At 44.9% G+C, this 16,465-nt stretch overlaps 1 protein-coding gene across 2 annotated transcripts in view; it reads right to left on the reverse strand.

Moving 5' to 3' along the window:
• The window catches only part of GRIA3 (glutamate ionotropic receptor AMPA type subunit 3), a 429,528-nt gene extending 415,061 nt beyond the window's left edge, over positions 1-14,467 (reverse strand). For both annotated transcript variants that reach the window (XM_030209320.1, XM_030209321.1), the window contains exons 1-2: positions 14,313-14,467; positions 13,212-13,370 (exon numbers count right to left, since the gene is read on the reverse strand). In XM_030209320.1, the coding sequence (XP_030065180.1) occupies positions 13,212-13,370; positions 14,313-14,403 (250 nt within the window). In that variant the 5' untranslated portion in view covers positions 14,404-14,467. The remainder of the gene's footprint in view (positions 1-13,211; positions 13,371-14,312) is intronic.
• Positions 14,468-16,465: the final 1,998 nt, after the last annotated feature.

The following is a 16,465-nucleotide window of genomic DNA, read 5'->3' on the forward strand; positions in this document are numbered from 1 at the left end:
TAGTGCCTCCTAAGGGGATATAAATGATTTTACCAGACACTTGACTCATTCTGCTTCTTTTCATATTTGTCACCTTAAAAACAAAACACAACATTTTTTTTTTGCTCAGCCTTACTGGGGAAAACAGCTTCCCCAACACCTTTACTCTACTTTAATTCTAATCATTTATAATTAATTTTTTCTTCTAATTAAAATATCCAGCTAGTTTAAGGGTCCTTTTATTAAGCTGTGGTAATCACTTGTGCATATTTATTGCAGCAGAAAATGCCTTACTGTGGGGCATGTTCAGGCATCCTGCAGTAGTTTTAGGATTGACGCACACTGCCCACATGCTACAAAGAGTGGAGAGTGGGCGTGTTCTGCATAATTGGTTAGCATATCTACATTGCTGCACACACTAACTGATTAGGGTGTGCTTAGCACATGTGTCCATTAATGCTGGGAATGGAAAAATCGGCCATTTTATCCCTGCAGTAAAAATGGCGTTGGTGCACAGGAATGACCTGCATAAGCACCCTTTAAGGCCACTTTTTACCATAGCTTAGTAAAAGGGTCCCTTAATTTGAGTTTTGATATTTAAGGATTTGTAATAATCATTAAACGTAAACAGAATTACATCCTGCCTTATGAGTTTATCTTGTTGGGCAGACTGGATGGACCATACAGGTCTTTATCTGCTGTCGCCTACTATGTTACTATGGGGCTCATTTTTGAAAGAGAAGGATGTCCATCTTTCAACATTCATCAGAAGATGGACGTCCTTCTCTCAGGGACGTCCAAATCGGAATAATCAAAACCCAATTAAGGACGTCTCCAACTGCACTCCGTTGCAAGGATGGCCATTTATGGAGGGAACAGCAAGCTCTCCAATACCCACCACAAACCCACTGTACACATATATAGGTGCCCCCCTTCGCCCGTAAGGGCTAGGGTAGTGGTGTACAGTTGTGGGTAGTGGGTTTCTTTTGGGGGCTCAGCACACAAGGTAAGGGAGCTGGGGGCAATTTATGAAGTCCACTGCAGTGCCCCCTAGGGTGCCCTGTTGGTGTCCTGGCATGTCAGGGGGACCAGTGCACTACAAATGCTGGCTCCTCCCATGACCAAATGGCTTGCATTAGGACATTTTTGATATGGACGTCTTTGGTTTCGAAAATCGCCGAAAATCAGAAACGTCCGTGTCTAGGGACGACTAAATCTAGGGACGTCCAAATTTAAGGAGTTGAACGTCTCTGACGGTATTTTCAAAATGAAAGATGGATGTCCATCTTGTTTCAAAAATACGGGTTTCCCCACCCCTGGATTTTGCCGTTTTGCAAGGACGTCCAAATCGCAACTTGGACGTCCCTTTCGAAAATGCCCTTCCACGTATGCTGCAGAAAACATTAAACAGGCCACATTTCCATTATGGTGTCTTGCTGCTGTCTGTATATTGAATTCAGGTCCAAAAAGGTTAGTTCTTTGCTAGCAAAATTCCGTGAGTTGCTATTAACAAGAGGTTGCTTTATCACTTATCCATATAATTTTGCCCTTATTCTTCCAATTACCTTCGTCTTACCCATCTTGTCTGTCTAACCTGCTTATAATCGAATGAGAAAAACGCCCAAGTTCCGACCTAAATCGGGAGATGGACGTTTATCTCACAAAAACGAATAAAGCGGTATAATCGAAAGCCGATTTTTGGACGTTTTCAACTGCAATCCGTCGCGGATGCGGACAAAGTTGATGGGGGCGTGTCAGAGGTGTGGCGAAGGCGGAACTGGGGCGTGGTTATCTACCGAACAGAGATGGGCGCATTTCACCGATAATGGGAAAAAAGTATGCGTTTTTAGCTAGAATTTAGGACACTTTTCCTGGACCCTGTTTTTTCACGAATAAGGCCCCAAAAAGTGCCCTAAATGACCAGATGACCACTGGAGGGAATCGGGGATGACCTCCCCTGACTCCCCCAGTGGTCACTAACCCCCTCCCACCACAAAAAATGAAGTTTCTCAACTTTTTATTTTCACCCTCAAATGTCATACCCAGCTCCCTGACAGCAGTATGCAGGTCACTGGAGGAGTTGTTAGGGGGTGCAGTGGACTTCAGGCAGGTGGACCCAGGCCCATCCCCCCTACCTGTTACAATTGTGCTGCTTAATGCTTATTAGTCGTCCAACCCCCCCAAACCCACTGTACCCACATGTAGGTGCCCCCCTTCACCCCTCAGGGCTATAGTAATGGTGTAGACTTGTGGGCAGTGGGTTTTGAGGGGGATTTGGGGGGCTCAACACACAAGGGAAGGGTGCTATGCACCTGGGAGCTCTTTTACCTTTTTTTTTGTTTTTGTAAAAGTGCCCCCTAGGGTGCCCGGTTGGTGTCCTGGCATGTGAGGGGGACCAGTGCACTAGGAATCCTGGCCCCTCCCACGAACAAATGCCTTGGATTTATTCGTTTTTGAGCTGGGCGCTTTCATTTTCCGTTATCGCTGAAAAACAAAAACGCCCAGCTCAGAAATTGTGGAATAAAACATGGGCGTCTATTTTTTCCGAAAATACGGTTCGGTCCGCCCCTTCACGGACCCGTTCTCGGAGATAAACGCCCATGGAGATAGACGTTTTTGTTCAATTATGCCCCTCTAAATGTCCTAAATGCACCTGACCCCTCTGCTGCCTATTAAGATGTTTCCTGGTATCGTATTGATGTCGTGAGCATTGTATCTTAAGTTATATGAATATTCTAATGAGTTCCATATTTGTTTCATTGGCACTGAGCTGATATATCATATCATACTACAGTGATTCTCAAACTTGCCCTGGGGGAACCTCAGCCAGTCAGGTCTTCAGGATGTCCACAATAAATATGCATGAGTTAGATTTGCATCCCAAGGAGGCAGTGTATGCAAATCAATCTCATGAATATTCACTGTGGATAATCTGAAACCCTGAGCAGCTGGGGTTCCCTCAGGACACGTTTGGGAATCACTGTCATACTATATTAAATGAATGTACTACCATGCTGTCAATAAGGGTGTATTATTTGTATACTGTTGACATTCGTCATATTTGTAATATTAATGCTCCACTGGGCTGGGAATAACATGTATAGAATGTTTGTACGTTTGGGAAGCTTGCCAGGTGCCCTTGGCCTGGATTGGCCGCTGTCGTGGACAGGATGCTGGGCTCGATGGACCCTTGGTCTTTTCCAGGTGTGGCATTACTTATTTACTTATGTCCTCTACTTGGCTCACTTTTATTACATAGAGCAGTGATTTAACCTATTGTGATGTCATAGTGGCTCATTCCACCAATAAGAGCCAACCTCATTAGTGATGTCACAATGGCTTGATTGTATAGAATGTTTGTACATTTGGGAAGCTTGCCAGGTGCCCTTGGCCTGGATTGGCCGCTGTCGTGGACAGGATGCTGGGCTCAATGGACCCTTGGTCTTTTCCAGGTGTGGCATTACTTATTTACTTATGTCCTCTACTTGGCTCACTTTTATTACATAGAGCAGTGATTTAACCTATTGTGATGTCATAGTGGCTCATTCCACCAATAAGAGCCAACCTCATTAGTGATGTCACAATGGCTTGATTGTATAGAATGTTTGTACATTTGGGAAGCTTGCCAGGTGCCCTTGGCCTGGATTGGCCGCTGTCGTGGACAGGATGCTGGGCTCGATGGACCCTTGGTCTTTTCCCAGTATGGCATTACTTATGTACTTATGTACTGTATTATTGCTGTTACTAAACTTTAATTTGCCTATTTCCAATTTTAACTCATTATTCTGTGTGTTCTACTGACATTTAATCATATTACTATTATTATGCTGTTAATACAATGTAAGATGTTTATATCAAGCTGTATCTGTTTTACAGTGCCTTGGGCGAACCTCTTGTTACTTTCTGCATTTCCGGATCAAGAGTTAATCTTGTATTGTATTTTTGAAAAGGAAAATAAATAATCCTATATAATAAAACTCACCCTCAACGTTCTGAGGACACTGACGTCACTGTCAGGTCCTCCGGGCACTTCCTTCCAGTTCGAAGCCTTCGTGGTGGTGAAGCCACCGAAAACACTGTGTTGGGGCCCCGCCCTCGCGTCAAACGTGATGACGTCGAGGGCGGAGCAATGGCGTCAGTGGCTTCACAACCAATGGATCAGCAGATCGAAGGTGGCATGCCGAGGTCCGCAACAATGGCGGTCAGTGCCTTCAGAACGCCGAAGGGGTGAGTAGGGAGAGGGGCAGGTTCGGAAGGAAACCGTGCTAGCGCCCATTTCATTTGCGCAAGAAACGGGCATGTTTTACTAGTATTAAATAAAGGCAGTTAACAAATCCTAAGTACAGTAAATAAATAAATAAAACCTCATTGTTTAATGCTATTATGGGTCCAGCTACGTGACCCATAAATGAGACTTAACCCTTTTTTCCCATGTATTTCAGGGGTATCTGTCTACAAAATGACTGCAGGCCTCTTTAAAATTAAAGACCGAGAATTGCAACCACAAACACTACAGCTACTATTAATCATTTCTATAGCGCTACTATATAATGCGCCTAGAGATCCACGATGAAATCAGTGCGGATCCTATAACAATGTGCGTAACTTAACAAGCAATAATGAGCACTAATTGGTACTGATTAGAATTTAGGCACACAAGTTGCTAAGCCGTATTCTGTAACGATGTGCGCTGAACTTCTAATGCGCGCAAGCAAAACAGGGCATGGTTTTGGGCAGGGAAATGGGCATTTCATGAGTGTTCCAAAATTTACATGCCTAGTTATAGAATATGGCCCAGTGCACCTAAATCTAAACGCTGGGATTTATGCCATGTTTTCATTGGTGTAAATGGATGCACGTAGATTTAGGCACTTAAATATGAACCAGTGGCGTAGCTATGTGGGGGCCATGGGGGCCTGAGTCCCCGTAGATTTGGCCCTGGACCCCCCTGCCGATGACCCTCTCGACCCCCCTCCCGCTGACAATCCTCCCCCCGCCGCCGTCGCCGTCCGCTACCTTTGCTGGCGGGGGACCCCAACCCCCGCCAGCCGAGGTCCTCTTCTTCCGGCGCAAGGCTTCGTTCCGTTTCTGTGAGTCTGACGTCCTGCATGTGCAGAAACAGAACGAAGCTCTGCGCCAGAAGAAGAGGACCTAAGCTGGTGGGGGTTGGGGTCCCCCGCCATCAAAGATAGGTGACGGCGGGGGAGGGTCGGCGGCGGGGGGGGTCAAAGTTGTTGGTGGTGGCGGTGGCAGGGGGGGAGGCTAAAATGTGCCCTCTCACCTTGGGCTCCAGACCCCCCTCCCACCGAAGTCTGGCTACGCCCCTGATATGAACTAAGCATATTGTATAATCGCCACCTAAATCTAGGCACTGATTACAGAATATGCTTGGTTGGCCCTGATTTCTTAGACACCATTTATAGAATCTCTCCCTATATGCAGGTACTTTCTCTGTCCCCAGAGGGCGCACAATCTAAGTTTTTGTACCAGGGGCAACTGAGGGTTAAGTGATTTCCCCAAGGTCACAAGGACCTTCAGTAGCTGACTGCACTATTAGGCCACTCCTCGACTCTTCCACAATGTAAGCATCCTGAGAGAAAAGTGCAAGTGGGCAGGGCAGCATTTCTGCTTTGCTGCTCTGCGCAGAAACCACAAGGGCAGAGCAGGACAACTTTGGTTAATTTTGCCCACCACCACCGAGGTGAACTCCTCCCTATGCCGATGTTAGCCCCTGCCTAAGGGCTTAAACCAGCCTTCCCAAGTTGTGGCATCTTTGATACTTAGCCTCTGAAGGAGTGACCCAAAGAGGATGCATCCCTTCACATGTCACAGGAAATGCTCTTTTGCGGATTCTTATGGGGGCAAATTGTTAATGATATTTGTATGGGCATTTTTTCAGATTTTCTTAGGGTGGTGTTGAATGACAGGAAATGCCTGCTATGGAGGGTTCATTCTGTTCACCAAAATTCTCCTTTTGTCTGGCTTTCAGGTTCTATTTTATTTATTTATTATTACATTTGTACCCTGCACTTTCCCACTTAAAGCAGGTTTAATGCGGTTTACATAATAATATGGATTACAGAGTATTGCTAGAGAAAATATAAGTTAATTATAGCAGAATAATAAAAGAGGTAGGTAGAGATGGGGAAGGGTGAAGGAAGTAGGAGAGGTATGAGCAAGGGGTAGATGTGCAATGGAGGAAGGGTAGAGGGGGCGGGAGGGGGGTGAGACATGGGAAAAGCATAGGGAAATTTGGTGGGAGATATAGTCTGAGTCATTGTCGTTGTCTTCTGGATATGTGTTGGGTAGAAGGGATTGTAGGATTAGATTGGTTCATTTGGGTACGCTTGCTTGAACAGATGGGTTTTTAGTGATTTCCGGAAGGGTAGATAGTCTCTGATTGATCGGATGGGTCTGGGGAGGGCAATCCAGGATTGGCTGCCTAAGAAGGAGAAGTTGGATCCATAATAGGTTTTGTACTTGAGTCCTTTACAATTGGGGTAATGTAGGTTGAGGTAAGTTCGCGAAGTTTCAGACATGTTTCTGGTGGGAAGGTCAATCTTATTGAGCGTATAACTCGGAGATTCAGCGTGGATAATCAGTGTTCCAGCTGAATTTTGTCCTCTGATATTATTTGAGATGATGGGGTGTTTAGTTAGACTTAAGTTATTTACACAACTATTTTATTGTCCTGATTATTCCATGATTACTGTATTTTGGGGGGGGGGGGGAGTAATGGTAGAGTGAGAATTGTTTAGGGAAATTAGGCTACAGATTCCTTAGGATTTAAATTATTGTTATTTCATTAATATGTAGAGCGTGGGAAGAAGTAGAACCTTTTTTATATTATTATTTTGCAATATGCTCCGGCTCCCTAACGAGATGGGGCAGATAATTAGACAGTAGACAGTTACACAGAAACACACACATAATGTCTATTGTTAAATATGGATTCTATTGGGCTTGTTGCGTGCATCAAGTATTGGGCCTTGCCCATGGAAAGCCTTGAGTAAACTGAAATTACAGTTCCAATTCGAACTTTTTTCTTAATCTCAGGAAGCAATGCAAAGGAATGAATCAAGCCCGACTGTTGTGCTAATGGGTTGAAGTTCTTTGCCACCACATTAGAGACTTACAGTCCAGTCAGGAGTGTTCAAGGCATTCAGTTTCACCGTTGGTGGCATCGCATGCTGGGCCATCACTCTGTGTGAATGGCTCTGTACGAGCACTCTGAGATTATTGCTTTCAAATCTTATTCCATCTATTTTTATGCTGCTGTAAAAAATGTTTAAATACAGTATGGAGAGGGTTGTAATTTAGTTTTTTTTTGCAGTACAGTGTTTCAAATCTTTTTTTTTCCTACTTGTTTCCCTACCTACCTTTGATTGTAACCACAGAAAGGTGGTATATGGAATCTCATCCCCTTTCCTTTAGGATTTTCCATGTACTGACATAGTAGTGGAACTTTTCTGGTATTAGGAACAGAAGAATTACAATGAAGGTTGCTTGGCCAACCCACAGCATTTTCTTAAATTAGAGCTGACTCATTTACCGAATCTCTTTGGTCCTTTAAAACTGCCAGTAACCTTTTAGACTTTCATAGCAAGCCTCAGGGGAATGTGAAGTCTACCATGGAACTCAATGACAGATAAAAAACTATATGGCCTATCCAGTCTGCCCATGCATGCCATCAACTCTCCCTTCCTCTCCCTTAGAGATCCAATGTTCTTATCCCAAGCTTTCTTGAATTCAGATACAGTTTTCACCGCCTCCACCAGTAGGCCGTTGCATGAATTCACCTCCCTCCCTTTTCATAAAAAGTATTTCCTCAGGTTACTTCTAAGTCTATTGTTTTCACCTTCATCCTATGGCCCCTCATTTCAGAGCTTCCTTTCAACTGAAAGAGAGACTAGCCTCCTGTGCATTTATGACAGAAATGCTTAAATACTTCCATGGCATATATATTTTTTTTGTTACATTTCTACCCCGCACTTTCCCACTCATGGCAGGCTCAATGTGGCAATGGAGGGTTAAGTGACTTGCCCAGAGTCACAAGGAGCTGCCTGTGCTGGGAATCGAACTCAGTTCCTCAGTTCCCCAGGACCAAAGTCCACCACCCTAATCACTAGGCCACTCCTGCATCTCCCTTCTCAAGCCTTTCTTCCAAAAGTATACATATTGAGGTCTCTAAGTCTGTCCCCAGACACTTTACGATGAAGACTTCTGACCATAGTAGCCACCCTCTGGACTGACTCCATCCTGTTTATATCTTTTTGAAGGTGCGGTCTCCAGAACTGTACACGTTATTCTAAATGTGGTCTCACCAGAGACTTATACAGAGGCATCACCACCTCCTTTTTCCTGCTGGCCGTTCCTCTCCCTGTGTTCCCAAGCATCCTGCTGGCTTTTGCACTCGCCTTTTCTATATGTTTGGTCACCTTAAGATCATCACATATGATCAGACCCAAGTACCGTTCTTCTTTTACGCACAGAAGTACTTCACCCCTTAAAATGTACCGCTCCCTCGGATTTTTGTAGCCCAAATGCATGATCCTGCCTTTTCTAGTATTAAATCTTTGCTGTGAAATTGTGGACCATTCTTTCACTAGGTCCCTTCTCATGTTACCCACATCATGAGGTGTAATCAGTGGCGCAGCTACATGGGGCCCCCGCAAATTTCCTCTGGGCCCCTGGTTTTGCTGGCGGGGTTCCTCAACCCCCTGCACGCTGAAGCGTTGTCCAGCGCCGGTCTACGGTGCCACCGCGTTGCCTGCCTTGCTCTGTCTTCCCCTCACGTCTGACACACTCCTTTTAGTGAAGCTGAGCATGCTCAGTTTCACTAAAAGGAGCATGCAGGATGAGAGGGGAAGACAAAACAGGGCTGGAGACTGGCACTGGACAACGCTTCAGTCCCTGTCAGCCAAGGTATTTACTGCGGCAGAGGGTGGGGAGCGGCAGACCAAAATGTGCCCCCCACCTCGGGATCTGGCCCCCTCCCACCATGAGGTCTGGCTACGCCCCTGGCGTGTGATAATTGGTGATTTAGATTCAAAAATATAGTCAGGATTAAACCTCTGTACACATTCAATTGAATAATCAAGATAACAACAGGGTTTTCATTCAATATGGCACCAATGTGTGTATGGAGGAAAAAGCTTCGAGAAAACTCCTCTTGTATACAACTTGATACTTTAGTCGGAGTTGGACTTCCTCATCATTGGCTAAAAAAACCTCCAGGTGTTTAATGTTAAATAGTAGACTTTCAAACTTAACTTTAATGTCCTTTAGTATTCTTGGTCTTCACGTCTCACTATGAACATTGGCTGTGATCTACAGCGGCCAGCGTTTCGAATTCCTTCTGCATCAGGATCACAGACCAAGTACTCTGAGAGTCAAATGTGACACCATGTTAGTAAGCAGCATCGATTTTGCTCCTACCCAAACCAAAGTTCAACTCCAACTAAAGTATCAAGTTGTATACAAGAGGAGTTTTCTCGAGGCTTTTTCCTCCATACACACATTGGTGCCATATTGAATGAAAACCCTGTTGTTATCTTGATTATTCAAATAATTGGTGATTTGCCATAAAAATGCAGGACATGACTATGGATGTTCATCTGTTTTAAAAGTGCAGTGTCATATGTTATTAACTGCACAAGAAAATGCATGAGTTGACAAAAAAAAAAAAAAAAGCAAAACAGCCTAGTAGTTACATGTATTTCATTATATTTCCTAAAACTGATCTCTTGGTAGCTGTGTTTCAGATATAACCTCTTGAGGGGATTACACAGATTTAGGATTAACAGAGATTTGTGAAAAGAGCTGTTGAGTCAGGAAAGGATTAGTTAAATTAGATGCACATTGTAGACATTTACTCCCGAATTCCAAAAATGACCCTAAAAATTGTGCATGTAAATTTGGGTGTGCGCCCAATTTGTGAATGCAATTCAATTGAATAAAGGGCTGATTAGCCCTGATAATTGGGCCCTGTCAATTATCGGTGCTAACTGGCATCAATTTAGAATGATGTGCACACATTTACGTGCCTGTATCCGTGCAAAAATTATAGGCGCGGCTCCAAAAAGGGGGCATGGTCACGGGAGGGTCATGGACAGATTGGGGGCATTCCCGCAATTTACACACACTGGTAGAGCATAAGGGAGATCAGTGCCTATACCAGGGTTAAGCTGGTGTAAATGCTCACGCCTAAAAGCAGTCATGGATCCCGGCCGTAAGCGCTATTCTATAAATGGCGCCTAATTTTGAGTCCAAGAGAATCCATCAAGACGGAGAACTTGAATATCCCACGAGAAACCACAAAAGTGTAAACAGAAAAGTGTGGGAGGGTGATCACTGATACCAAAGACGGGAAAAAATGGACTTTAAAAGCAAAAAATTGTATATTGAAAAAGGACTCGACACAAACATTGTGTTTCAGCCGCTAAAACTCACCTTCACCGTCATGACATTCTTCTTCAACCAAAGGTCTTTTTCAAGACTCCTGATACAGGCCTAGCGGCCGAAACACAACGTTTGTGTCGAGTCCTTTTTCATTAAACGATTTTTTTGCTTTAAAGTCCATTTTTTCCAGTCTTTGGTATCCGTGGTCACCCTCTCACCCTTTTCTGTTTACGCCTAATTTTGAATGCCATTTATAGGGGAGCGCTAAGCGCTATTTTTTCGGTGCAATTTATAGAATTTCGTCTATAGCATGTTTTGTACCCTTTAACATGGAAAAACTTGAGAAAGCATAGTTCTTAAACAAAACTTTTCCAGGTCCTTCCTAGAAATCAACTAGGATGATTAGGGGTCATGCCAGGATAGGAGGATAGGAGGCAATATCCTTCCTATTATGGATTGGGAACAGGTTAAAAAATTAAACACAGAGAGTAGGGCTATCCAAGAACTGTAACTTAAAATGATTTCTTTGGTGGTAATGAAAAAGCCGCATACGGACTAGTAATAAGCAGGGATAATTATGGATAGAGCAGCAGGCTAAGAACCAGGAGAGCTCAGTGCAAATCCTACTGTGGCTTCTTTGCCTCAGGTAGAAATTCAGGGGCTCTTTTACTACGCCGTGCAAGCGTCTACGCACGCCCAATGCATGCCAAAATGGAGTTGCCACAGGTTACTGCATAGCCCTTGCGGTAATTTCATTTTTGGCGTGCATCTGCTACGCATGCCCGAAAAATATATTTTATTTTCTGGCGCACGTCAGCTATGCGTGCCAAGTGAGATTAGGCGAGCGTAGGTCATTTCCAGCCAGTTACCACTTGAGGCTTTACCGCTAGGACAATGGCTAGCGGTAAGGTCTCAGACCCAAAATGGACGCGCGGCAATTTTCATTTTGCCGCACGTCCATTTTTGGCAAAAATTTAAAAAGGGCATTTTTTTTTTGCAGGTGCGCTGAAAAACGATTCTGGGCGTTCCCAAAACACGCGTCTACACTACTGCAGGCCATTTTCAGTGCACCTTAGTAAAACGACCCCTTAGATTATGAGCCCAAAAGAGACAGCACCTAAATGTAACTTGACATGGAAAATAAGGCATAAATAAATAAATAAATAAATAAATAATACTGCATCTCCCAAAGAGGGATTCCAAACCATAGTTACTGCCTATTCCAGCCCAGACAATCACACAACAGGCGCACAATTGCAAGGAATGTGTACAGCAAAGCACATTAAACTGAGGATCAATTTCCAATATTTAAACAAAAAAATATATATTATTATTAAAAGAAACACAGAATAACTTTTTAGAAAGGAAAAGGTAGAACACTTGAGAGGTCTAAGGCAGACTGTGGGTCTGGGATGATATTGCTCTAGAGAAATGTCTTGCCGCTTATGAACCGGGGTCCAGCACAATTTCCTGCACCTACTGGGTTCAGTGACTACTTTGCCTATCATTTTCTATGACACAGACAGGTGGAGCAGACACTTTAAGTGCTGCAGTACTGGAGGGCAGGAAGCCGGATGTCTAAACATGGTGCTGTGTGTTATTCTACCAAACAATGTCTGCATAGACTTTAAACTATTTTTAGAAGGCTGGATCTCTGGTTCCCAGTTCAGGCATGCAATACCCTGCTGTCACCTTCAAGGCTTTACAAGAGGCGATATTAACAGCACTGCAATGCATACAATGTACTTCTAACAAATGGACCTAGGTGGTTTGAAAAGCTCAGAGCCAGTGTCCTTGGAAAAATTCTCACATTGGGTCTAATAGGACCATCAAGTTTCAAGGAATTCCAATTTCTCCGGGACCACTAGAGTTACCTCAGTTCTGCACAGCAGTATAAATGAAAGGTGCAGGTCATGCTCAGGGAGTGTCATTTTTTATTTTCAATAACTAAAAGGAACCTCATCGCACGTACCTGGCTAAAGGCTTCTTTTACAAAGCCACGCTAGCGATTCCCAGGTGGCAAATGAGAGGAAGCCCACAGGAATTGAAATGGGCTTTTTCCTCATTTGCCGCACCAAGAATCGGAAACGCGACTTTGTAAAAGAAACCCTCAGGGCCCTATAGGAATATAGGGGTGTCTCTCGCATTAGCGTGCGCTAAAAACGCTAGCGTGCCCACAGCATGGCTTAGTAAACAGGGCCCTATGGGCTTCTTTTACAAACCCAGGCTCGCGACTTCCACGCGGCAAATGAGAGAGAGGAAGCCCATAAGAATTGAATGGACTTTCTCTCATTCGCCGCACCGAGAATTGGTAGCGTGGCTTCATAAAAGAAGTCCTAAATAAGCCTTTCCCCAGTGCGTATAATTTTAAGGCTCTCATTGAAAATACATGTTGTTCTTCCAGACTTATCTCGATTCTATAGACTACGTACAGTACACTGCACGAAGAAACATTTTCCAAATATATTTTTTATGCTTCTTTCCTTCGCATCTCCCCGAAAGCTAAGAATCAGTTTTATTCAGTACTGTTACCATGGTTTTTGAAAAATTCCCTCCATAAGTCCAAATATAACACTTGCGAAATCAAGGTACACTCTTTAACAGCAACATGCAACAAAGATTAAGCCCTAAATTGATATCATATTTGGAAAACCAAGTTTTTGCCCTTTTCCTGGAAAAAAAAAAACCCCTCCATGAAGTACTTTGGGAAGGCACTTTTAGTAAGAGAAGAGTGACAATCTGGCGAACAAAAGCCTTTAAACCTTTCCTTCATCAGTTGCATCAGCCAGGGTGCGAATTAAAAATGTGATCAAAGCTACAGGGCTACTTACAAGCATTGGTGACTGAGAAACTATTGGAGGAGTCTAGATGGTCTACGTGATGAAAGAGCTGGAAGGGTTTTTCTGTGATATTTTGGTTTGTGTTGTACAACTGCACCGCAAATAGAAATGCACTGTGTTCCTGAATTGTATTTCTCATGAAAAGTCCACCTAGGTATATTAAAAAGAGAGAGAAGCAAAGTGTTACCGAGAGCTGAACGCATTGATAAACTATTCTGGCTAGGTTTTGGAAACGTTCACAGATTGTATATCCTGAAAGTCTTGACAGGAGGCAAAAGCAACACACATTTAACCTGCGATTGTCCGGTCTCATCTCTGCTGTCTTCTCTAGTCTGGTTATTCTCACAGATTAGGAAATGATTTCTTATTGGGGGGGGGGGGGGGGGGGTGCGTGTCTTAGCTGCATGAAGCCACATCCCTCCCCTCCCCACCGCTCTAATACCCTTAGAATTTTTGGACTGTATAATCACCAGACATCATTACCGGCAGAACTTTTCTTATTTCCAGACCAACATTAATGCTCAATAAACTGTTCCAGAGAGCCAAGACCTGGGGATGACAAATTGAACTGTCTTTATTTATTTTTTTTTTTTTCTCTCTCTCTCTCTTTTTCTACCGTGCTTGAGGCACAGCACACAAAGACCTAGCTGTCTCTGGATGCTTCACTGGGACACAGTGCTGGACCAGCGCAACCCCTCCCCTTAGTCTCTTTAAAAGAGGGGGTTTATGTGAGGGGCACAGCTCAAAAGTTCCCTGCCGGGTGTGCAGATGAGCAATTTAGCAGAACAGCCCTCTCTAGCAAACAGCACCCCCCCCCCCCCCCCCCCCCACACACACACACACACACACACACACCAGAGAGGCATGCAATTTTGCCTTTTAATAAGAGCTGCAGTCTTTGCCTTCCATCACATCGTGTACCCCCCGTCCGCCTAAGGTAGGCGATCCGAGAGCAAGGCGAACGTGCGGATGCACAGCCTGACAATTCCCAATGCAGAGAGCAAAAGAGTTCGGACTCTCCGTCTCCCCACCCCCCCCCCCCCTTACCAAACCACCACGCTCGTAATCCCTCTGCAGAAGATTCACACTTACCTATATTGATGGTATTCGGGAATCCTCCGAAGGAATCTCCCAAAAGCCCCACCGCCACCAGGAAGACAGTCCCAAACACGCTGTGCCCCATTTCCCCCGCAGGCGTGAAAGTCAATTCCTAAAACTGAAACAGGCGAAGCAGAAGCATGGGCAGGACTGGGCGGGTAAGAGATTCCCCCCCCTTCTTGATCTTTCTTTCTGTTCCTTCCGTCTTCAAAAACCACCTGGGCTGGAAGCTTGATTACAGAGCAATTTTTGTCCCTTGTCACTAAAACAAACAAACAAAATAACCCCCCCCCCACACACAGAGAAAGAAAGAAAAAAAAATCCTGTGATCTTTTTCCCCCTAAGGATGGTGGTAGAAAGAGAAGCAAAAAAAAAAAATGATTAGATCATGAATAAGGCTCTTCCAATTGGGCCAGTAGGAGGTTATTGATCAAACTTGATCTGACGTGGAATTAAGGCAGCATTTTACAGCCTCCCTGCAAAACTGCAGCCCTAGACTGCAAAGCCCTGGCGCTGCGTTTGTCAACACAGATGCAATCAATAGAAACACACCAGCCTCACGTGGACCCTAGCTTAAAGCTGTAACTGGTCCCTTTAAAGCTGCATTGCCTATGAAAAAGGGAGAGAGAGAGAGAGAGAGAGAGACTCTCAGTATGTACATCGAGAGATGTTGAAACCGGTGAAATCACAATATAGACAGAACAATCAAGCCTTCTCTTTTGAATTCATGCACTTTTTAAAAAAAATCGAAACCCTGTGTTAATCTTTTGACATTTGTGTTTGTGAGTTCTTATGTATATATAAGTAAATAAAGATGTATAGATAGGGGTTTATTCAGCCATGGCTCTATTTCAGTCTGCAATTGAGAGCTGTCACTTCTTCAGTGGAACCTTGAGACTTCGTGGCTGCTTGCAAATGTGTAAGGATTCCCTCTGCCGGGATCCTTCAAGGACTGCTATCTGCATCCCCAAAAGGGTGTATGGAAGCAGGGATCATATAGAATGGGTATAGAGTGCCATTTATTGTTAACACAGGCAGGCTGCGCATCCTCTGCCCCCCCCCCCCCCTCACTCACCTTTACATTTAAAGCACACAGTGACAGGCATGAATCAAATTTTCTTTTTGGGAATAAATGGCCACAGCTTTATTGAAAACACATTAAACAAATCCTAGGAAGCGTCCGAGCCTTAAGTTTTATGCTGCAGATGCTTCTGCTCCCCGCCATGCCTTTCCAGCTAGGGAGCCTGCATCACCGTCCCACGTGATGGCCGGCCATGACTCCACCCCCAGCGTGGCCGAGCGTCCATCTGCTTGGGACTGCACCTCAGACCAGTATTCCACCTGCCATGTATCGCCAGCGAGGTGATTAGTCTGTCACCAGCGAGTGTTCCTGTCCCTTGTCTGAAGCGGCCGAGCTTCCTTTATCCTGTTGTTCCAGCACATCCAACAATTCCCAGGCTCGGGTGCCTCTGCCACAACCCGAGGGCCTGCGAAGCAAGGTCCCTGGGTCCCCCTCCCCCAGTCCTGTTCAACAGTGCCTCTCAAGGGCCTCCTGGAAGTCATTATGGAGGTGGTATTCCGCTACCTCCGAGAGATGGATTGCGTCTGGGAGGAAGTATCCGGGAATGCGAGGGGATGCCCAATCATGCCAGATCTTCAGTCTGCCGAGTTGCTCTGCCCACAGACCATTCTGGCGATTGACCTTGCTTACGCTTCTGGACCACAACCTGGAAGCGGATCCGTGCCATGGAGGAATAATGTTCGATCAGAGGATAGTGGTCCCGGTCAGAAGAACAGACAGTTCAAAGAGATCTTGCTTTGCCATGGCAATAAGGTGCCTGCATGGGGTGAGTCCCATCCCTGCTGCCTTCGGAGAATGACCCATTGTTTGGTACTGGTGCTGGATCTATATTGTGTCTGTCTGCATTGAGATTGAGATCTCTGTTGGTCCGTGAGTGAGCGGGACCTACGATTCAATCCACAGCTACATGGTGCACAACCTGGACTGGTTCTGTGAGCATGCCCATCATCCTCACACGGGTGGTCACTGGGTCCCGAAGTGCTCAGGTTATCTGCTGTGGTGTTAAACATGTGGTAGACGGCGGCTGTAGCAGTAGGTCATCTGGGGCGTCTCCTGGCATGGTGTC

The sequence above is a fragment of the Microcaecilia unicolor genome, chromosome 7 (assembly GCF_901765095.1).
Source record: "Microcaecilia unicolor chromosome 7, aMicUni1.1, whole genome shotgun sequence".
NCBI classification, from domain to species: Eukaryota; Metazoa; Chordata; class Amphibia; order Gymnophiona; family Siphonopidae; genus Microcaecilia; species Microcaecilia unicolor.